At 42.4% G+C, this 23392-nt stretch overlaps 1 protein-coding gene across 5 annotated transcripts in view; it reads right to left on the reverse strand.

Annotated features, from left to right (window-relative positions):
- Positions 1-19400: 19400 nt before the first annotated feature.
- Positions 19401-23392, reverse strand: part of IGSF5 (immunoglobulin superfamily member 5) — a 37189-nt gene continuing 33197 nt past the window's right edge. For all 5 annotated transcript variants that reach the window (XM_068155259.1, XM_068155257.1, XM_068155256.1 and 2 more), the window contains exon 9: positions 19401-20125. In XM_068155259.1, coding sequence (XP_068011360.1) covers positions 20057-20125 — 69 coding nt within the window. In that variant the 3' untranslated portion in view covers positions 19401-20056. The remainder of the gene's footprint in view (positions 20126-23392) is intronic.

Consider the following 23392-nt stretch of genomic DNA (forward strand, 5'->3'; position numbering starts at 1 on the left):
GCAAATCCCTCCCCTCTCAGGGTCCCATGTTAAATTTTATTTCATAGTCAGGTGCTACTCTTTTCAAATACAGCAACAAGTGTGGTCACTTCTTCTAAAGCGATGATGCCATTGCTGATGGCAGTGCCCTCCACGCAATGACTCTCTGCTCTGAGGACATGTTGCATATACTGCAGCATGCAGTTACAGCATAAGATGCGTAAGTCACCTTCAGATAGTTTCCTGAGTGAGCATGGTACTCCCCCCTCCCCAGTGAAAGCCCTTGACCCACAAGGGTGCATCTGTTCTCTCTCCCTCTCTTCAAACAAATCTTGTTCTCTACTCCCAGGTTTGCTTTTCATACCCTGGAGAAAATTTCCACAGTGAACCAAAGCCATCCAGACATAAACTGTAGGCTGATAAGTTATGTGCCTCTTCTACTTTTCAGCGTGGACCTACCAGACTTAGTAACTCTTGAATAAACACAGACATACCAATGTGTCCTAATCTTGTGTACAACCTGAGTTCTGACATGTCTGAGCCAGCACAGTTTAACATATCTTAGGTTCTATTCTATTCTGGAAATGCATCAGCAGCTTCAGGTTTTCAGGAGGATCTTAGAATAAAGATAACCTTTATGCTGTCTGATGACATCAAGTTTTAGTTTTGAGGCACCCCTTTGCTGGTAGCCTTTCTAGCCTCACTTAAAGGTGCTCCAAAGCTCAGCTTTTACTGAAGTGCACAGCTAAGCAGTGACACTTCTAAATACAGAAATTATTCTAAGCTAATCTACTTTCAAGAGATGTTATAGTCTGAAAATTGACTATTAAAATACCACCTTTTTATTCATCATGTCTGTGCTCAGTATGTGTTCAATCTTGTCTGCTGGCATATGACTGCAATTTCATTGCCTTTTACTCCCACTTACCTGAAAGACTCGGCAGAGAGGAGAATATCTGAGGTGGATTCTGAAGCAGAAAAGCTCACAGGCTTCCAAGGAGTTTCACCTGTGCAAGGGACAGAGGACAGCTCTTCTCTGCCAGACTGACCAATGCATTATTGGTGAACCATGTGTTGCCTATATTTAACTGAAGAGCTAATTGTTTGCTCAGTCTTTGTAACTGGCAATGACACAAAACTGCACAGTCTGGCTTCACTTTAGATCCCACCACTGAAGGTGTCTAGTAAGTGAAGTGGTTCTATTGGGAGTACAGATGGCTGAAGAATTGCTCTGGAGGTAATACAGAGTGAAGAGGAAGATGACAGCTCAGGTTGCTATATTCTTCTGTCAAAATTTGATCAGATCAAACCAAGCCCTAAAAAGATAAAAATCAGAAAATAGGTCTGTGCCTTGAAAGGTGTTCCACATTTCATCAGAACAGAGCCACTCTGGTAGAATATATTTGAATTTTAACTATTACTGCAAAACCAGAAAGTTCCTAGCACTTGAGGTCAGTACACTGAAATGAAACCTATACCTCTTGCTGGTTTTTTATGAATTTTTAAAGAGAAAGAACAATTCTGAACAAACTTTCTAAAAAAAAAACAAAAGTCCATTTTGCAGCTGAAATCAATTATGTCAATTTCAAATGCAAAAGTCTTGTTGCAGAAAGATATGTGCCTTTGAATACTGGAAAATAGAAGAAGATCTGGAACATGACCTTAATTACAGAGAATATGCTGTAAGTATAGGCTTTGGTTTGCTCCTTGATAGTAATAGATTTAACAAGCACAGCCCTAGACGTTGCGTGTTGTGTGACTGCTCATATCATATACATCAGCTAATTTGCCCAACTGAAAAGTCTAAAATGTAGGAAAAAGACAGCTTCCAGAGACTTAACTCCCATTAGGATGTCTTTTTACCTTTTAATTAAGAAGCTAATGGCTGTGGGTAGTTGAGCAATAAAATACCTTTGAAGATCGGGTCTTCAAGGCCTTTATTAGAATCCGACCTTTGTTCCTATGCGAGAGGAATGAGTCAATGGTTCAAACGTAATCTTATCACTGTCAGTGTCACAAAAATATCAAACAGAAACTGAAAAAACTGAGTAACTGAGTCTTTTCTTGGGAGAGTTGCATGGCATGACACTGTACAGTGTGAGTCATCTTTTATCCTAAAAAGAAAGAAAGAAACTCATGTGTAAGTGCCAATTCTTTAGTCTGTCCAAAGAATTTTGAAGGCTGTAATTCACAGATGTGTCCTTAATTTTGGAGTGAAGAAAGTCATTCTGAGTTGAAGCCAAAAGCCCTAAACCTTTCAATGCCTAAGTAAGTTGTGCATTTTGACCCTTTGATTTGCTCTGTTTTGCAGAAGCCAGAGGATGTGAAAATGTGTAACATTCAGATGTTAGTTGGCACTTACCTATGGCAGTTAACATTTAATTAAAAGGTAAAAAGACATAATAATTATCAGTTAACGATTTTCAATCTCTCTACAGACAAAGGAGTTGCTGTGATTAAAAAGATCCACAACAATTATAACATGCAGTGTGGAGAGATAAGGAAGTTCAAAGTATACTCCTTCTCTTACTTTCCTTCAGTGACTTTGGGGCAATTAAGGTTAAGGCCAAAGTCTCTGTGCTCAGCATCTCTTTCTGTGCCCTTTAGAATAAACAATAAAGGAAAAAACAGACTCTGCACAAAATTCTCAGTGGCATCCTGGGGTGTATTAGAAGGGGTGTGGTTAATAGGTCCCCTTCTATTCTGTCCTGGCAAGGCCACATCTGGAATATTGTGTCCAACTCCAGGCCCCTCAGTTCAAGAAGGACTTGGAACTGCTCAAAAGAGTCCAACACAGAGCCACAAAGATGATGAAGGGAGTGGGGCATCTCCCTTATGAGGAAAGGCCAAGGGACCTGAATATCTTCAACTTGGAGAAGAACAGACTCATTAATGTTTATAAATATGTGAAGGGCAAGTGTCGAGAGGACAGAGCCCGGCTCTTCTCAGTGATGTCCAGTGACAGGACAAGAGGCAATGGGTGCAAGCTGGAGCATAGGGCATTCTATGTAAACAGAAGGGAAAATATTTTCACTGTGAGGTCCAGAACACTGGACCAGGCTGCCCAGAGAGCTTGCAGAATCTCCTTCACTGGAGACGTTCAAAACCTGCCTGGATGCATTCCTGCGTGACTTGCTCTAGGTGATCCTGCTCTGGCAGGAGGGTTGGTCAAGATCTTTAGAGGTCCCTTCCAACCCCTAACATTCTGTGATTCTGTGATCTTGGGTGAAATAAAGAATTTCTTTACAGTGCAAGCTGAAAGCATTAGGTACTGAATGTGCACCTGTGTACGTAAATGCTGCATATATCAGGACAAAGTAAGACTTCTAGAAGAGTCTCATTGACTATTGCTGTTGCAAAGGGGCCAGGGAGCCTTTTTCCCATTGTTTATTCCCTAGATCCTTAATCAGCTCAGAGAATGGATCTAGAAGGCTCCCAGCTTCCAGAAGGGGCTGAAGTATATTGCAAAGATAAACTGGCTGATAGTATTAAACTCTGCATGGAACTCAAGGATCACTGTCTTCTCTCCTACTCCAGCTGAAGAAAGATGGCTTGACCATAAATGAAGGGTAGTGCCATGAAACCCCTTCCACTGGCCATCACCCAGCAGTGCTGCTGTGTCTGCTGGAGCTGCCAGAATATTTTGTTCTTTGTTTCTATAACAGCCTAATGCTGAAGTTCAAAAGAGCTTCTGTTGTGTTTGCTTTTCATCTTTAGACAAAGCAGAGACTTCAAAACAACCTCTGATCTTTATGTCACAGCACTCACAAATTTTGCCAGATATATACATTTATCCCAGAAACCTTTTCCAATACTATATTGATAGCAATTACACATAACATATTCCAGTAAAAGGAAGGTAAAGTCACTAGGGCAAGTGTTTCATAATTAGCCGCTGCCGAAATGAGGACACCAATGTGAATGTACTTCAGCTCTGCTCCTGCCTCATGCAAATGCATGTTGGGTTTCTTCACTTTCTGAGATGGCAGAAGCCTGCCTCTGCTGTTGCCAGGTAGACCAGGTTAGGGCATGAATAAAGACCAAGCAGTTAGCTGGAGAAGGAAACCCTTATCAATGCTAGGACTCACACAGAGGAAGGTCAGCCAGAAGGGGAATTTGTGTCTATTGTTAGATATCCTCTTTAAAATATATTTATGGATTTATATCTGAAGCTTTGGAGTTCTCAACCTCAGCTTCTCAGGCCTTTTGACCTTTACATTATCTGATTTTTCAAATGGAGCTGCTTAGAGTTATCATTATACACAACACTGACTGGAGGTGGGAAGCACAATATGGACTTGACGCTTCAAAAGGTCCCTTGTAGGCTTATTCTCTACACTTAGTTTATTCACAAAATGGGATCTCTTCCACTTACCAAGGTAAAGGTATTTACTTAATTTACTTACATTCAGAAACTGAGCTAGTCAAAGAGAACTTTGAGATCAGCACTTTTTAATTTCTGAGCTGTGAATTGCAACAGCAGACCAAGACAGAGTGTGCTGACTTCAAGAAATACCCACTTAATGATGGGCATGCCCAGAGACCAAAAACCAGGCACTTTAACACAGTCTGTTCTGTGCCACTGAGTTAAATCTCTTTTAGCAATGGCTAGTTTTACCAAGAGGAATATGAGGCATGGAAAGGAAAGGAGACATAAAGTATGTGAGGTAAAAACAGCTATACGTGTTCAGCATCTAAAGGCCTAAACTGAAGACTAGGTACAGCTAATCCGGCTGACTCTTGTTTAAATGGAATTTTTGTTTTGCATTTTTTTATGCTAAGAAATTATAAAATAGCGATGGAAGCAGCTTTCAGGTGACAGGAATGGATGACCTCCTTGCTGAAAGCACCTCTTATTTCACAGAAATAAATGCTTATTTCTGTTTCCTTCCACATTTGTCTGTGTTAGCAATAGTTACAGCTTGTGTAGCTACTTCCTACGGGCTAATGGTGACATTTCAGTGTAATGGTGATGACTTTTTCTGAGGGCCCCATCCACATTCTATCCTTGCTACAAAGTGCTCTCTCTCTCTGACCCAGTATGTTTAATTGAGGTGTTACTGGGTAAAGGTTCATGTAACAGGTCAACATAACTCTAAAATAGATTCATGAACACAAAAGAGAAATGGTTCTTTTTCCTGACTCTCTGGAATGCCATTTTATTCATCACAGTGCTTTCCTTGATGATATTTCCAAAGCATCGTCAGAAGGTGAGCTGGGAAGTACTAGGCTCTTGGGGATCTCTCTGCAAACTGTGAAAGGACAAGTTTTCCCTGAGGGAATTTCAGGACATAACTGACCATCCTGATTTGTGTCCCAGCAGAACATCTCTCTCTCTCTCTCTTTCTCCTCTTCCCTCACCCTTAACTTTCTAGTTAGCTGAGGGCAAGGAAAGCACCCAAAGCTATCTGTTAAATATTGTGAATATACCCCTAAAGGCTGGGGCCTCTAAAAGATGCAAATCTTCTACGGATAGCAATGGAGAAAAGTGAGAACAAGTCCAAGCTGTGGGATCCTCCAACTCCAACCTCACAGGCTGTGTGTCTCACACTGTGCAGCTTCTACAATTTTTTCATCTTCCCTCTTTAAAATGCAGGCTAGATCACATGTAGCTTGTTTAAGACTTGCTGCTGCACAGAAATAAAAATAGCTGCATCACGTCACTTAGGACTAGAGAAGAAGTGCGGTTACATTTCATGGTTTCTTGTGTACTTTGTTTGTCCCTGTGCAGCTCTAGCACAACAAGGCTATTAGCTTTTACCATGATACACTACGATTTGACCAAAGCAGAAGTCCAGAACATACTCCCTTCAAATGACCAGAAAGAAAATCATTCTGAGTCAATTAGAAGCAATTCAGGCACTACAGTGGTCTTGGCAGCAGGATGGAGCATTGGCTATGGCCCTAATGCCTAACTAGCTCTGATCTCAACTGTAAAAATCAGTAGTACTCCTGGATTTACATTTTTTTCAGGTATTTTGTTTTCATTAATAGTGAGTAGATTCATTTCTATAAATTACTCAAAGGTGTTTGTGAAGGTCAGTGGAATCTAATCCCAGGTCCTCTTAAATATTTAGTTTATCATCTCTTTGTATTTAAAGTTACAGAAGCTGAAACTTTAATGATGTTATACAACTGCAAACAGATGAGTTCACCTGATATTGAGGAAGGGAAGGATATTAAATAACACATCTCTTATCCAGGAAAAGCCAAAACTTGCTAGCAACTTTTACAGAGGATGCTGCCATTTTGATGAGCATTTATTTACCACATTTTATGTTTCAAACAAAGTCACAGAATCAAAGAATAATATAGGTCAAAAGGCACTTCCGGAGGTAGTCTGGATCCCCAGCTCAGTGCAGAGCCAGCATCACCGAGATCTTTATGTTGCCACAGGAACAGATATTAAATACAGCCCTTGTAAGGATACACAGTGCAACTATTCCATCTAAACTCCTGGACACCATGTGCAAGAGATTCTGACCTAGAGCCTGGATTTTTTTCACTTGTTTATGCGTGCACATTAGCTTTGTCAGTAATGCATTGTTATGTTGCCAGGTGGCATGGAATTAGATATATGAAAATATTCTTATGCAAATTTCAGATGAGTTAAGAGGGCTTGTGTGTGTGCAATAAACTCAGGGTACTTCCTATCTCTAGCACATTTTTTTTATTTGCACAAATATCTCAGCACTCTTAATACACACTGCCAGGGGTCCCACTGCCGCCCAGTCACAAGTCATTCTTTGAGTGGAGAACCAGCCTATGCAGTTACTTGGTTGTGGAGTTGCATCAGAACACAGCTGTGCCAATCCCTCCTTGTATGTGCTTCTTAGTGGTGCATCTCCAGACTCCACAGCACTTCTTGGGCTTTGAAGTACACTCAGCTTTCTGAGAGGCAGGAAACCTTCAGACCCAGGATATGAGGGCAAGGGCTTACTGATGCTGGAACTCTGCTACCTCGCTGTGGGAGCAAAACCCTGCCAGTCCTGCACTAGCCTGCATGGGTGACTCAGGATCTTTCATGAATTCTGAATCTTGTGCCCTGTGATAGACAAGTGGCAATGGATATGAACTACAGCACGGGAAGTTCCACCTCAACATGAGGAAGAACTTCTTTACTGTAAGGGTCCCAGAGCACTGGAAAAGGCTCCCTGGAGAGGTTGTGGAGTCTTCTTCTCTGGGGACTTTCGAGACCCATCTGGATGCATTCCTGTGTGACCTGTACTAGATTCTATGGTTCTGCTCTGGCAGGGGTGTTGGACTTGATGATCTTTGAAGGTCCCTTCCAGCCCCTAACATCTTGTGATCCTGTGATCTATACTTCCTAGTGGGACTTTCTGTTCTTTATTTTTGAGAGCTCAGTTTGGTGAGGCACTGATCAGAGCAAGGACTGAGAAGTAGGTGAAAGCATATTGTATACATATCCTCAAACTCTTGGGTGATGCACACTAATACCTCATTAAGCAGGATGGTTAATTACACTCTCAGTACTGTGTCTCTAAACAGTTTGCTACTTAATCTGCTTAGACCACATTTAAAATCAGTATTAAAAAGCAGTGGCAGAATGCTATTGCTAACCTATGCACCATATATCAGCAGTATATGGATTCAGTGAAAAATGGTAATTATGATTAGTATAAAAGTGGAAAACAAGTAATGCATGATTGGACTCTTGGGAGAGCTGTTAGCAGAATAGATCAGTAGCTTGCCTCAGACACTGTAGAGGATCTTCAATGTAGTGCTTTTAAACAAACTCATTTCAAATGAATGAGGTTTGGTTTACAACAGCAGAGAAGATAGAAGAGTCAGCTTCTTTTTGCTTTTGACTGCTGAAATGTGCCTTTCCCTCCCTGTTCCTATTTTCCTTCCTCACCGCTGCAAAAGAGGGGGGAACTATTTTGGAATGTGACCAAGAACAGTGCCAAAATCTCTTTCTTGCTAGTTTCAATTAATATCATGCAAAAAGATGTGAAGCACATAAACATCCCAACTCCAGTCCATTTCCATATTAGAAGTTTATTCCTTTTGTTCCATTATACACATTTCTAATTTAAAGGAGGACATGACTGATGCCTAGAGAACAAAGTAACCATTATGTCCTTTGGAGTTTTTGCAGTATAAATTATCTTGGCCATAAAGCACATTAAAAAATGTACTTGGCTATTGAGAACCACCATGGTCTGCACACTGAAATTCCAATTCTGACCCAGGGGAAGGAATTGTTAATTGGATAATGAAACTGAAGGCGTAATAATAGATTGATTACTTACATTGTTGATTGTGTGAGGTGACCTTTAGTAAGATCTTTAAGCCTTCATAAAATTCTCTTGCTCCTTGACAGGGAAAAAAAAAACCCAAACAAATAAAAAACCCAGCCCTCTGCTAGCGATTATATTCATTTTATAACTATGTCTGTGAAGCAGAAAGCACAGCAAATAGCAAACTGAGTTCAGTGAGCTCTTACCTATGAGGTCTCTTACCTATGAGGTCTCCAGCATAACATCAACTCAGGCAGCATGAACCACATACTCTGCACTGTGCACCTGCATTAGGAAAAACAGCATAGTGACGGACTCGCACTTAACATGCAAATTGTTGCAATTACAGCCTATTTGGTTGAATTAAATTGGTCAATAACCCACGAGTGTGTCTGAAGGCAGTGCTTCCCTGGAAGATAATCACACAGAAAATGAGAGATGCTGCCACTCACTTGCCCACTGTGAACTTTTATCATTAAGCAGCTATGAAGGGCACAAAGGACGTAGGTGTCTGCTACAAATCTCATCCAGCTGCAAAAGTAACAAACACAAGCAAAGGAGTTACACAGAAAGTAATGTAACATTGGTAACCCTAGCTCGTGGCTCTTCTTACAGTTTCCATTTCAGAGCACCATCAATGACTTCACGGTCATCTGACATTAATTCTATCTACCTCTGCCCTATCAAAAGGGATTAGCAGCTGAAATTAAGGAAGCTAGGGCTTTGTAACTTATTAGCTATGAAGCTGCTGAGTGCAGCAACATAGCAAGAGAAGAAAGAAAATCTCCCTGGTTTGGTGGATGATCTTCCCAATATGCATTAGAAAGTCTTCATTAATTATTTCTGATTAGGTTCACTGCAATAATTGAATCACATCTGCAATGCAGGACAAAATTTGTCAGCAGTCTGGCCACGGAGGGTAAAGGGATATAGATTTCCTTCTTTATTATTTCTGCAGTGCCATGTGGCTGCTCACAGAACTTCACATCCAGCTGAGGAGTCAAGGCACCTGCTCTGAGGCATTTGGATTCCTGATTAAATAAGTAAAGCTATGAGAGGTGACAACAAACTGAGGATGGAGGGGGAGAAAAGAAGCATCTGCATGGAATGTGAAAAAGAAGCTTTTATGGAGGGAAATAAAATGTTGTTCGCAGTAGCACAGCTTGGATAAGCATAGTTCAGAGAGCACTTTGTCACGGCTACTCAACAGGAAAGCAGTTGCTCTGAAAAGGTTTCTGGACACAAAAGCAATTTTCTTTAGGAATCTGGCTAGGGGCAGTACCACAGTGCGACAGGAGTGACTGGCTCTGACCTTTCTGTACTGATACACAGAGGTTTCTCAGGGAGGACACCCTGATAAGGATAAATGGCTTGTATTCCTCTTCCCTGTGCAACCACGTGGGAGATGATTTGTGCTCCCATGCTTTGTGGCACACCCAATGGCTTCCAGGCTTTGCTCTTTGAGAAAAAGATGCTCCCACTTGTGTCCTGGGAGTGATGCAGGGTAGCAGTAGTGCTGTGGTTGCCACAAAAAGACCCCCTGCATCTGGAGCACCTGAGGGTGCTGCTGTGCCTTACTGCTTCATGGTGGGATTGCACTTAAATCTGGAAGTAACTCTGTTGCTGAACAGGTGGATGAGGGCTCCTTGCTGTAATGAGTAATCAGTGGGAAACTACAAAAGGTGAACTAACCACTTAGTTTGTGGTGTCTGCAAAAACAGCTTTTAACTCTACCCTCGAAATAATCTTTCCTTCAGCCTGAGGAACCCCTACAGCTGTTTACCAGGAGAGTGAGAACTTCCATGCATCAAGAAGAGGGTGCTAGTCTCTTCTCAGTGGTGTTCTGTGATAGGGTGAGGGGCAATGGATACAAACTAGAACACAGGAAGCTCTACCACAACCGGGAGGTGGTAGAGTCACCATCCCTGGAGGTGTTCAAGAGGGGATTGGACATAGTAGCATAGTATCAGTCAGAGTTGGAAGGGACCACAAGGATCATCTAGTTCCAACCCCCCTGCCATGGGCAGGGACACCCCACACTAGATCAGCCTGGCCAGAGCCTCATCCAGCCTGGGCTTAAACACCTCCAGGGACAGGGCCCAAACCACCTCCCTGGACAACACATTCCAGGGCTTCACCACTCTCATGGTGAAGAACTTCCTCCTCACATCTAGCCTGAATCTCCCCACCTCCAGCTTCATTCCATTCCCCCTAGTCCTATCACTGCCTGAGATCCTGAGCAGTCCCTCCCCAGCCTTCCTGTAGCCCCCTTCAGATACTGGAAGGCCACAATTAGGTCACCTCAGAGCCTTCTTTTCTCCAGACTGAACAGCCCCAACTCCTTCAGTCTGTCCTCACAGGAGAGGTGCTCCAGCCCTCTGATCATCCTCCTGGCCCTTCTCTGGACACCTTCCAGCACCTCCAGATCCCTCTTGTAATAGGGGCTCCAGAACTGGACACAGTACTCCAGGTGGGGTCTCACCAGAGCTGAGTGCCATGGTTTAGTGGTCATGAGGTCTTAGGTGACAGGTTGGACTTGATATTTGAGGTATTTTCCAACCTTATTGATTCTATGAGGAAAAACTTCTTTACTGTAAGGGTGATGGAGTACTGGAACAGGCTGCCCAGAGAGGTTGTGGAGTTGCCTTCTTTAGGGACTTTGAAGACCTGACTGGATGCATTCCTGTGTGACCTGCCCTAGGTGATACTGCTTTGGCATGGGAGTTGGAGTTGATGACTTGTGGATGTGCCTTTCAGCCCCTACCATTCTATGATTCTATGATTCCACACAGCTGAGGAAGGGACGTGCAGCAGATGGGGGTCAGGAACAACAGTATGGGGCTGCTCCATTTGAAAATTGCACACTGCAAACTGCACATTGCAAATTGCAGGGACAGTAAGGCAGTCAGGGACTGGGTCCTCAAAGCAAGGGGCACAGCCCCAAGGGACGCATGGGTTAAAAAAAAAAAGCAGAGCAGCTGCAATGACTGTCACCATGTCAGCCAAAAGCCCAAGTGACCACACAGGTCCACAGGGGCAAGTTCAAGATCCATCCAGCCTCTGCGGCTGGGGCAGGGCCCGCAGGGTCCAAGGACTTGTGCCTGCCTGCTAGGTGGTTAAGTGAACTCCCAACCCAGGGAGCACAGATTGCACAAGGAGAAGCCCCAGATAAGGCTTCTCACTGTTCTTCCTCACAGATTAGCTGATTTTTCACAGAAGTGGAAGGTTGCACATCATCACCATATTAGAGCAGACCTCAAACACATGCAGCTAAACTCTTAGAGCTGTGGAAGAGGCTGCAGAGGAGGATTACAGAAAAAATAGATGACTATGGAGGATGTTGACATACTCAGGACCCTGACAAGCTTCTTATGAATGCTGTTAAAATTGCATTTGAAAGCCAATGGATTTCATCAGATCTCTCAAGACCCCAGCTATCAGCTATCAGCTCAGATCAGGCTACCACAGCCTATTCTTTTACCTCACACTTTCCAGCCCTGGCACCTTCCAGTCATAGAATAGAGCCATAGAATTATTTCAGTTGAAGGGGTCTTTTCAAGGTCTTCTACTGCAGCCCTCCTGCAATAGGCAGGGTCACCTTCAACATCTTCTAGCAGATGTGGAAAAGTGTTATTCATCTGCCTCTAATCCATACTTCCTATACCAGAGCTGAAGAAGCCCTTGAGCTTGCCCCTATGTTCCATCCTCATAAATATATGCATCTTGTCAATACATGTAATACAGACAGATAATCTTTATACATTGGAAAAATAATGTGCAGTACGGAAGCCTTGGAAGAAATAAGTTTATTTGTAACTCTGGGAAATCCTACTCAGTAAGAAAGGTCTTTCCATTTTAAAAATAGACTTATGTCTCTGAAACCAGCAAAGATTTTACATGAACAAAGGAAACAGAATCCTGAACTTTTGATTTAATACATAGTTACAGAATTCCCTCTAATTTGCTTGCACAGTACAACATAAGATGTCACAATTCTTTTCAGGTTCTTGAGGGAAAAGATCTTATGTTCATATTTGCTGATATTTCCATAGGTCATACTCAGGTGATGTTTTGTTACCAGAACACTGTGCCACCATGCCACAGGAGCACAGTGCCATGGTAAAACCTTGCCTCATGCTTAAAAGCATTGCACAAGTCAGTTACAGCCCTGGTATGATAGAATCCATGAATTAACCATCATATATATAATTTTTTGGGGGGGACACTGGGGGGAGGGGGGGAGTGAATGTTACTTTAACTTGTTTTGCAGTTACAGCTATTCTTCAAAGTATATTGCTCTGTTTGGCTCAGGGGGTGGCATGCTTTCCCACTACCCAGGCAGGGGTGAGGGGGGAGTGAGGGCTTCTGGTGATCAGCAATCCCATACTTGTCACTTTTCTGTGTTTGTTCCCTGCTCTGGCAATGGATAAAAGGAGTAGGGGAATGCAGCTGTTCCTCTGCCAGCTCAGATGGCTCCCCAATGAATTGCAATGGCTCAGCATAGACACTGCATCTTTCTTTGTCCTCTATGAGTTGTTTATTTCGCAAATGGAGACTATGAAGAAGTGATGAGATTTAAACCCTTAGCTCAGGCTGAGGTACTGCCTCCTCACAGGCAGCATCGAATGGCTTGGCTCATAACGCAGATCTTAATGAGAATGTCTTTAAAGGATCAGAGAGCAGCCATGCAAATGTCCAATACTCAGAGCTTCACCAAAAAATGGCTGCTTAATTTTTTTTCATTTTGAAAGAACAGTCTCTGTTTTGCATGTCTTGAGTGCATCTAACTGCTTCATACTGAAAGATAATGCAATCCAGAGTACATAAGGCTTATTTTCAAGCAGGAATTGCTGGCTCGCTACTGTTTTGGTATGGACCAGCAATTGTGTAGATTACTGGTTTCTGCATACATGCTGCAACATGCAAGAGAAGTGCTGAGACAAACCTAAACAAATTGTGGGGGTTTGTAGTAAAATCAAATACATATATTGCCTCATCATGGGGTATTCATTGCCTGTCCTTTGGAAAGACAGTAGGGTCTCCAAAGATTGGTGTGAAACAGTCCCAGCATCTGGCAGTTCACAGCACCTGTGAATTCTTACTCCATTGTGAAAGAAAAGTAGTCTGCCACCATCTCTGAAGGACTGCCAGCCATGAGTTTCCTTCATCCATTCACAGTATATCTAAAATGGGTAGAGCAACAGTGGTGTTTGCAGCAGAGAGATCCAGGGTACACGAACATAGGGTCCAAGTGTGGGGAGTTGAGACCGCAGCATCAGTATCTGACTGGGATTAAAAGGGTAAATGGCAGAGATGGGCTGATGCAAGGTTAGAGCAGCCCTTGGGCTTTTTGTGATGAGAAACTAATGAATCATAGGCAGAGCTGAGATGGATCTGCTTGGTCTCTGCAATAAAAACATCTCAGTATTGTTTTTCCTGGATTTTGGCATTCTTTCCCCCAAACAAAAGCAAACAGAGCCTTTTTTCTGGAATATGATTAAAAAACAAACAACAAAAAACCCAACACAAAAAAAAACCAACCAAAATCCCCCCCAAAAAAACAAAACAAAACAAAACAAACACAAACAAAAACCCACAAACAAACAAAACATTTGGGTATAAACTTCATTTGAGGGAATGATCATACCACAGTAGAAAATAAACAATATAAACAACATCTGTGTGACGTGAGTTCTGCACTGAGACCTAATGCCAAATGACACTGGAAGCTCCCAGATGCTAATTCTCTGAGCTGAAAAGGAATAGCCTATTACAGTACTCATCTGAGCCAGCAAATATCCATTTTCATTTCAATAACTATCTGTGCTGATCTAGCATAAATAATCCATGATTTCTAGCAGAAAGTAAAGGACTTGTTACCATCCTGCACCTTTCGAAGTACAGAGAGTACAGCTCATCCAGAGCCGAGCAATGCAGAGTGCTTCTGCCAAATCCCACCTTCACAACGACAGGCCTATGTTTTCCACTGGCTGAGAGACTTTCATGCAGACACATTAGTGTGGACCCAGCTTGGTTTCTCTGTCTTTTCCCTGTTTTTAACAAACAGTAATTCAGGAAGGTCAGTTGAGATTTGCACAGTCCTCTCCTGAAGTTCTGGTAGAGGGGTAATGGAAATATGCAGCCATCCGTGTGTCTGCATAGACTGGAGAAAGTTTGCAGGTAGAGGTAGTATGGATTATTGGATCAGCTGATACTGTGGGAATTACTAAGCAAACTTTTAGGTATGCAAGCCCTTTTTCAGTTCTGAAATAGAAGCTGCAATTTTCAGAGCTAAATACAAGATGAGAACAAATGCTCCCATGTTAATTAGGTATGTATCAATTAGGCCTTTGTTTAAAGGAAAGATATTTGGTAGCTGTGGAGAAGAAAGGATGGTAAAGAGGGAGGAAAATGAGAGACAGAAAGTTAGTTAAGTGAAGCTGCTTGTCACCTAGGGGGAACAAGAGACAGGTAGTTTATAGCCTGGGGAACAAGAGTCTATCATGGTGAGTAGGAGGAGAGTCTAATCATAAAAGTCACATCTACTGAGAGCGTGCTCCTCCATATCAAGTGACTTTATGAATTTCAATTCTCAGCCTCATCTTTAGAAGGGGTTTTGGAGGTTGTTCTGCAAAGAGGTATTAAGGTGCCAAAGGTATGTGGGGAGAAATGTTCCCCTGTTGACAGATATAATAGAGTTTTTTATTATAGCTTGACCTTAGGGGACCATTTTGGCGCACACTGATCGTTTCAACCACACAGTTACCATGAGGCCACCGGATGAACTTTATTGTATTTCTGAGAATGTGAGCTTGGGATTTAGAGACATTTAGGGAGGGAGTGAGCCCCACTTCATATGGGCAATGTCTATTTGGGTGGAGAGGAAAGGGTAATGAGTTATCTGCAACACTCTGAGAGGACTGTCTTCTGACCTTACAGGAGCTTCTGCTGTGGGAGCTTGTACGAAGTTGTGATCCTCCTGCCTCATGTAGGATCCTTTTGAGGAAAGAGATAGTGAAGTCAGTAACCAAAAAAACTGCCATCCCTGTTGCTGGGAAGACCAAATACTTGAGAATGGTGTGGTTTAGTTTAGCAGCACCACTTATTATATTATTCTACCCAATAAATATGAAAAGTAGAGGTTCTATTAAATCAAATCAGTAAGAAGCCAAATGTCAAGTCAATATTGTGAGCACCCTTCAGCAGGAGTTCATTTATTGATTCTGCTCAGCCCACACAAGCCTGAGGTGTTTTTTTTGTTGTAAAAAGAAATCTCCACATGAAGTCAACGCTATTTTTAAGTGGGTTTGTATTAAAGGTGGCCTGATTTTTTTTTTCTGTGGAATACAAAAAATGGTGACATAAGTTTAGGAAACCTTACTGTAGGTTCTTGCATATACCTGTATACAATTCAGATCAGAACATTCTGTAAGAAAATGAGGAAGGGTTTTATACTATCAAACTATGCACACCCTCTGAGCAGCAAAAAAACCTAGCTGCTTCTAGATTACTGTCTCTTAAGTCAACATGCATGCACACAAAAGACTGGTGTCTCCATAAAGTGCCTGGAATTCAGTATTTTTTGTCTACTGTGTGTCTTCTGAAAATTCCTGCATATTTTATATTCCCTGTGTGCTAAAATTTGTCTCTCTGTTTTATGTATTGTTGTTTGTGAAGCTCTATTTGCAAACTTAAGTAACAGCTAGTACTGAAGATGATATACAGCCTATATAACGCGCCTGAAGAAAACAAATCTGGAAGTATACAGATGTCCCAAACTATAAATTTCAAGGACACCACAGGAATTTTTAACCTCATGATAATGTTATTAAGAGTATACCATAGCTGTGTGGGATGCATTCTTGTAGCTGGCAGGAAGGAAAACAGCTCCAGAGTTAGGTTATTGTGCATATTTCCATGGCTGTGGCATCTATTTGTGTGAAAACCCTTTGCTGGTTTGAGTCAGTGGGACATGCAATCAGCAGGGTGTAATTCCAAATGCTGCTGTATGCTGTCCACTGGCCATGTTGTCTCCAAGATAAGCACAGCATGATGGAGCACTTTCCAGCTCCCAGGCAAGATGTACAGCTGAATGGTGACCTGGCTGCGCTCCCCTAGAGCCTGACCTTGGGGCTCCCAGCAGGGAAGGGTGCTCCCAGAAGGCTCCCTGATTAGGGATCCCACTCATTCAATAGCAATACTGGAGGTGCAGTGAAACACTACTGGTGTCCTCTGAAGAAACTCATGCACCAGGTAGCACAAAGTGGAAATCCCAGTAGGTACCCCCAGCATGGAATGTACCATATTGCTGACACAGGAGTCTATCTTGGATGCAGAGCATGTGTCCTCTTGCCCATGGCCTCAACACAACGGTGTTCTTGATTAATGTGAGAGGATATAGATTAATTGCAGAAATGGTTTTCTTCAGTTCTGGGTTGGCTGATTTAATAGGATACCAAATAATACTGAAGCTAAGCTTGAAATTAAGGGCTTTGAGATAAACAGAGTGCATTTTGATTCCTTTTCAAAATACACTCCAGTGAATCAATATTTTCTGCTGGGAAACTATTGCCTCCATATAGCTTTCATTTTTGTACTGCAGAGTTAATTTTTGACAACCTGAAGGCTTGTTAACCATGCATACACACCAAAAGCCAAAGATCTGTGATTTTAACCCCCAAGGCACAGGCTGGTGTTACCCTCAGCCTATTTCTCTCATGCAACAGCGAGTCCTCTAATGAAGTGGATTTTTGTTTGGGTTTGGGTTGCACTAAGCTACAGCAGTAATTACAAGCCTTGTTCCAGTGAGCTCGTTTTGGTGAGGAATTAATCAATTACATGTGCCACAGGTGCCAATAGGCATGGCTTTATTTAACACAAAGGGAAGATGAGGCTACGCTACAGCGCTGCAAGGCACAAACCCCAAACCAAAGCACAACCCCATGTGTTACCCATGAAACCCCAAAGCAGAGCCCAATCCCAAAAGCAGAGTGCAGCTAACTCACCCTAAGCACCCTATAAGAAACACAGCGGCACCAAAGATCACAAAGTGGCAGAGCTGACCGTCTCCCATCCAGGCAGGTGTCCCTGCAAGACCAAGTCTTGTCTTGTTGGATTGGAGAAGCAGCCACTCCCCAGGAGTGGTCATCAGGTGTTTTAAGGGTCCCGCATCCTGTGACACTGGGCCAGGGCATCACAGGAGGCTGGGTCTTGGAGAGAAAGCCCCACCTGTGTTTTGCAATCATGCTATGTAACTCCTCACCCTACTGCTCATGCACACAGCCTGCTCAGGGGGTCACACACACCCTGCTCAGCACTAGCCTTCCTCATCTTCATCTCCCTCAGATCTATTAGCGGTCGAGAGCTTGAAGGTCTTTCGCCATCATCCAGGATGTCAACATATTCCTATCCCCCCTCAGTTTCATAAACGAAGGGGCCTACAGACACATACTATCCCTACCTTTATCATACACCTGGGAGCTTCTGGGCTCCCACTAAGCATTCCCGGTCAGCCCTTGGCAGCTGGCTATTTCTAATCAAACTCCAATTGATTCTCCCCTGCTACAGATGTCAGCAGTAGAATCAGAGAATCATAGAATCAACAAGGTTGGAAAAGACCTCAGAGATCATCAAGTCCAACCTACCACCCAGCACCTCATGACAGCTAAAGCATGGCTCCAATCCTTTTTTGAACACCTCCAGGGACAGTGACTCCTCTACCACCAAAACTTCCAGTTCCTGCAACATCCTGTGCTAAGAGGTCTCAATATGCCTTGTGTAACTAAGCATGTTCCTTTCAGACCTACCAGCTCCCACTTTCATTAAATGAATCTCAGTTCTATTACTGGTAGAATGACTAGCAATGCTTGTATCAGAATGAGGCAGATGTTTACATACCGTGCTCTTGGTACAATTTCATTCAATGAGAAAATATTTCAAAGCATGTAGATGGTCAGAATGTGAAACACATCATGAATTGAGTCTCCCCACTTGTTCTGACAGACTGATAATGCAACTAGCAGTGCAAAATCTCTCACAATGTAATGAGATGCCAAATGCTAAACATGCAAACCAGCTTCTTTTTCCTGCAAAAATTTCCAATTTCTTATTTTTGCTGCACAGATCATCACTGAGCCCAATTCTATAGAGCTGCTGCTTCAGCAAAGAGCACCTGTGTTGGTTCATACAGAAGATTAACATGCAAAGCACTGAATAATTCAAAATGGTTTGCGTGGGTAGAAAGACAAGTACACTGAAAATAACTTGTTTTTCTGGAAGAAGTTGGCCTTTTTTGTAAAAAAATGGTAAGCCTGAACTTTTTATTATGAAATACAAACTTTCAGACAAAACTTGTGCTGTGGTTTAAGCTTTCCTGGAGTCCAAAAGCCCAAATAGAACAGATTTAGATTTGCCTCCACTCTCCCTTTTTCCCCAGTAGGGTAAAAGCAAATTAGGCAGGAGAAAAGAAAGGTAAAATCACAAAAGAAAACAGTCTGGAATTGATTTGGAAGTAAAAATAGGTTAAGTATTTGAGTAAAAGGGAAAGTTACAAAGGTGTAAGGAAAAAGGTTAAATGAAAAAAAACATATACAAAACCAGGCCTCACCACCTGGTAGCAGGAGGAGCAGCTGGAGCAGCAGGGGAGGAGCAGGAGCATAAGGAAAAGACAGGAAGATGGTTCCACTTAAATAGCCTTGCTGACCAGCAAGGGGGAGTGGAATAGATAGACCTTGACCTGGGGACCTCTTCTCCCTGGAAGGGGTACCAAGTCTCTCTGCCCTGGATTAGGTTTCTTTGTCCACCTGGAAGCTAGGTTCTTTTCAGCCCCTCCAGGGATGGGTGTAACCTGACACAACTTCTCAGCTAGAAATCAGTTATTAGATTGGGAAGGCACATATAGGGTTCATGTGCCAGATCTGCTCTACTAAGAAGGTTGCCGAGATAAAGTTCATTTCTCACGGTTGCTATCAGCTCTAGCCCTGATGAAACAACAAGGTCCAACATGAATACTAGCCGCCACTGCTTGCAGTCGCTGGACTGCCAAACTCAGCCCACAAGTAGAACAGAGACATAAAGCATTCAAGCATCAACTCTTACAAGTCAAGAATTTCAAATCCACATTTTTCAATTTAAGATTTTTGCATTTTAGTTAAAACAGGATTGATTGATTGATTGATTGCTTTATTTATTGCTGGCACATGGCTGAATGGCTTTTATTTAAAACTTGATTTCAGAGAAATATTCGACACGTATTTAATAATATACTGAAACAAATTCATTCCTGGTGCAAACACAGTTTTGTTAGACATTTTTTAACAGCCCTCAGGTAAACTTCTCTTCGTTTTATTACAGAACAGAAATGGGAAAATTGTGTTGATCTATAAGCTCCAAATGATCCTCTGCAGTACATAAAGTACATTAAAAGTAGTAGCTATGGTATTAACCAGTATTATTATTGATGAGTTCTTCTGAACTAATAAAACTCTTGCAGTTCCAATCCTTGATCTTGCAGTGGATAACCTAACATAGAAGTTTTTCCGATTTCCTTGGTACCCAAAGCACGGATCCTTGTTCTTGCAGCGTCCCATAAAATTAATTGTCTCTGAAGTTAAGGCTGTAATTTATGTCCATTATTTCGCTGAGATATCCTATGTCACATTATAAAGGTTGCAATTTTATTTCATTACATGAGGAGAAAAAGGAAAAGTAACTTGTAGCTTAATGTGAGAGAGCCAGAGTTAACCTTTCTCTGTTGCAGGAAGCCATCCAACAGCATAAAGTGCAACTGATGGAGACACTTCCTGGAGAAGCTCATCCTAAACAAGTGTCACATTTCTAATCTTCTTTGGGCTGAGCAGGTACTCAGTACGTCTTTGAGGTCGCACCTAGGGGAGAGTAAAAGCAGTTCTAGAATTAAAAATGTCCAAGAAAAGCAGTTCTCAGGATGCTACCTGCTGAAACCTCACCCCAAAATTTATACCAAAATGAAATCTATCATCAGCAACTCATTTAAAGCCTAAATACAATGGAAAGGATGAAAAGAAAACTAGCATAAGGTGTCCCTGCCCATGGCAGGAGGGTTGGAACTAGATGATCTTTGAGGTCCCTTCCAACCCTGACAATTCTGTGAAAGCAAGTTTCACATGCAATACACTGAGGGTAGTTCTGGGAATTCATTAACTAGTCTTATGCTGTCTGAGAACTTCTTGTGGACTCTGCAGCCTGGATTCTTTTAAGCAAAACATTGTCAGGTGTTTCTCCTCCGATTCTCTTAAAGAAACAACCCATTAAGCTGTAAGAGAAACTTAACATCCGAAATTGCTTTCCGAATACACTAGAGATTCCTGCAATAACCAGCAGGCCAACATTTCATGTATCTGGAAGACTGCTCTTAATGTTCCAGTATGTATTCAAGGCAGGCTTTTTTTAAAGTTCCCATGACTGGCATGATTCCATTTCCACCACCAGCAGCCTGTTTTCAAACTGATCCCAGCAGAATCAGTTCAGGGCAAAGGCCTAGCAGTTTCAAAACCCCTATCCTTGGTTGAAGTCAGTGCAGCGGATTTCCAGTCCTAATTACGTATGTGCCTTCAGAAAACCTCATTGCAGAGGAAAAGACAGAGAAAAAATCATTCTGAAATGCATCCAAGCAACAGACACTTCAGATATTTAAATGTAGTAGTGAGACATCACACAGATAATTAAAAATTAGCTTTAAGGAAGGAAAAGAGCTTCCAAAGTTGTAAATATCTAACTTCACATAAGCTTCCTAAATGAAACACAGCAGTCACAGTTTGCTGTGGACAGCCCCAGTGTTGGTTTCATCTGTTTCCAAGCAGAAGCTGTGTGTGGGCTACTGTTCCTCTCCACTTCCTCACCTCATCTCAAGCCCTTGGAAACGAATGGAAATTTCACTGTTCTTCCCAGTGAATTTTTTTATCAAGTATTTTTTATCAAGCTGGTTCCTAACTATTGACCAATCTTCTTAAGGTTTACTTCTGGAGCATTAATCATGTACAGTCTGTATCACCTTGGTAGTCTGCCAGTATTAAAACACCTTAAACAATGCATTTGGAACATATGCATCATTGAATAAGCCATAGACGAAAAAGTTAGAAAACAAATGTGGACAACGTGTCTCTGGTATTTTATGAGTCCCAGCACCTCAAGGAAAACCATGGGATAAATATAACTATCCTAGAAACATTTCATAAGACAGCTGCCTTCTGTTTTAAACACAACTCTCTTTCCCCACATCCCCTACCCTCCCCCCGCCCCGATCCTTTTTTTATTGCCAGAACATGCTGCTGTTTTCTAAATTTACCCTTCTTTACTGTTTATTCCTGCAGAGAGGAGCAGTGCTCTGGGAAGTAACAGGATTGCCTGTCTCTGCTCAAGAGACTTTTCCCAAGAACTCTCTGCTGCACTTAATTTCTTGCAGTTCAGCCCAAAGCCCTTATGGGTGCTCAACAGAGAAGAGACAGCCTGATGTTCCTGCCATGGCAGGGGGGTTGGAACTAGATGATCCTTGTGCTCCCTTCCAACCCTGACTGATTCTATGATTCTATGATTCAGTCATCTCCACGGCACATCAGAAGTTTCCTCAGGTCTGCCTTACCCTGGCCATTAATATACAATGAGATTTGCTTCATTTATGGCAGAACAGTTATTCGTCATTTCCTGAATGTTCAATTGCAGATATGTTATGGCAAACTTTCTCATTAAGACAGAGGTTTTGAGAAACTCTCTACCCTGTTCCTGTGTGACCTACTCTAGGCAGTCCTGCTCTGGTAGGGAGGGCTGGACTAGATGATTTTTTGAGGCCCCTTCCAACCCCTAACATTCTGTGATGCTGTAGAAGGGAAATAACAATTCTGAAAAAAAGCTGAAGGCAAGCATCATTTTTGTGGAAAGCAAGTAATTCCCAAATACTATAGTGTTCAAATGCAGTGAGTGAGTTACTACACTAAGTAATTAGAACATTTCAGAAGGGGGTACAAGAGCACCTCATTGAGCACTGCCTCTGAGAGCTCCTGAAACAGGTCATTGTCTGAATCCCACGTTTAGCAAAATACTAAGGTAGGAATATTTCCCAGAACTTGTTGCACAAAACTACTGCACTGCATCCAGGTTTCTTAAAGAAACAAAAAAAAAAGGACATTAATCAGAAAGTTTGTCAAATAATGTTGTTGAAAGAGACAGTGTTTATAGCTGTTAGAAGGCAACATTACAGCAGATTTTGATTTGCATGGGGTTTTGAATGGGAGGGAGTCAGAGGACTTGCACCAGCTGAATCTAGACTGTCCTATTTTTCCCTAACAGCACTGGGAACAGTGTAACCCAAGCGTGCCTCTTGTCTTTAAAAATCTCATCTGCAAGAACGAGACATCTGGACCCTGCTTTGCCGTGCCACTTCTCCTCATCACCAAAAGAGGAGCCAACCTGCAAGTATGCTCTTGGGGCTGGGAATGTGCCTACGAAGCTTCACCTCTGCCCTGCTGCATCTTTCATGCTTATTTGCTTTAAAGCAAATGCTCTGGGCTACTTATCTTGTATTCTCACTGTGCTCTCATATTAATTAATGAATAATTCCATGAATTACAGTCAGCTCATGCTGTGTACTGGCCCATTTTCTGTGGAGCTTTCTCTGAAGGAGCACAGCTTCACGGAAGTTGCAGTTCACTGGATACAACTTCACTAAAATGGAGGCTGCTGGCTGCTGATCAGTGACCTAAAACTCATTTTCTGATGCTACAGAAGATCTCCTACAACAGCAGGACCACAGCAATCATTTCATATTCAGACCCTGATGCATTACAGCTGCTAAAATCTCTGTCTAGTTTTGATTTGATGAAGGAGCAGGTCCAGAGGATGGCCACGAAAATGATCAACACCTCTCCTACAAGGACAGGCTGAGGGAGCTAGGGTTGTTCAGCCTGGAGAAGACTCTGGGAGACCCAATAGCAGACTTCCAATACTTGAAGGGGACCTACAAGAAGGTTGGAAAGAGACTGTTTACAAAGTCCTGCAGTGACAGGACAAGGGACAATGGTTTGAAACAGAGAAGAGTAGATTTCAGTTGGATGTTTGGAGGAAGTTCTTTACCATGAGGGTGGTGGAAGAGGGCAACTGGAACAGGTTGCCCAGGAAGG

Source organism: Melanerpes formicivorus, unplaced genomic scaffold, assembly GCF_026170545.1.
Source record: "Melanerpes formicivorus ecotype bairdi unplaced genomic scaffold, bMelFor1.0.p_v2 SCAF_30, whole genome shotgun sequence".
NCBI lineage: Eukaryota > Metazoa > Chordata > Aves > Piciformes > Picidae > Melanerpes > Melanerpes formicivorus.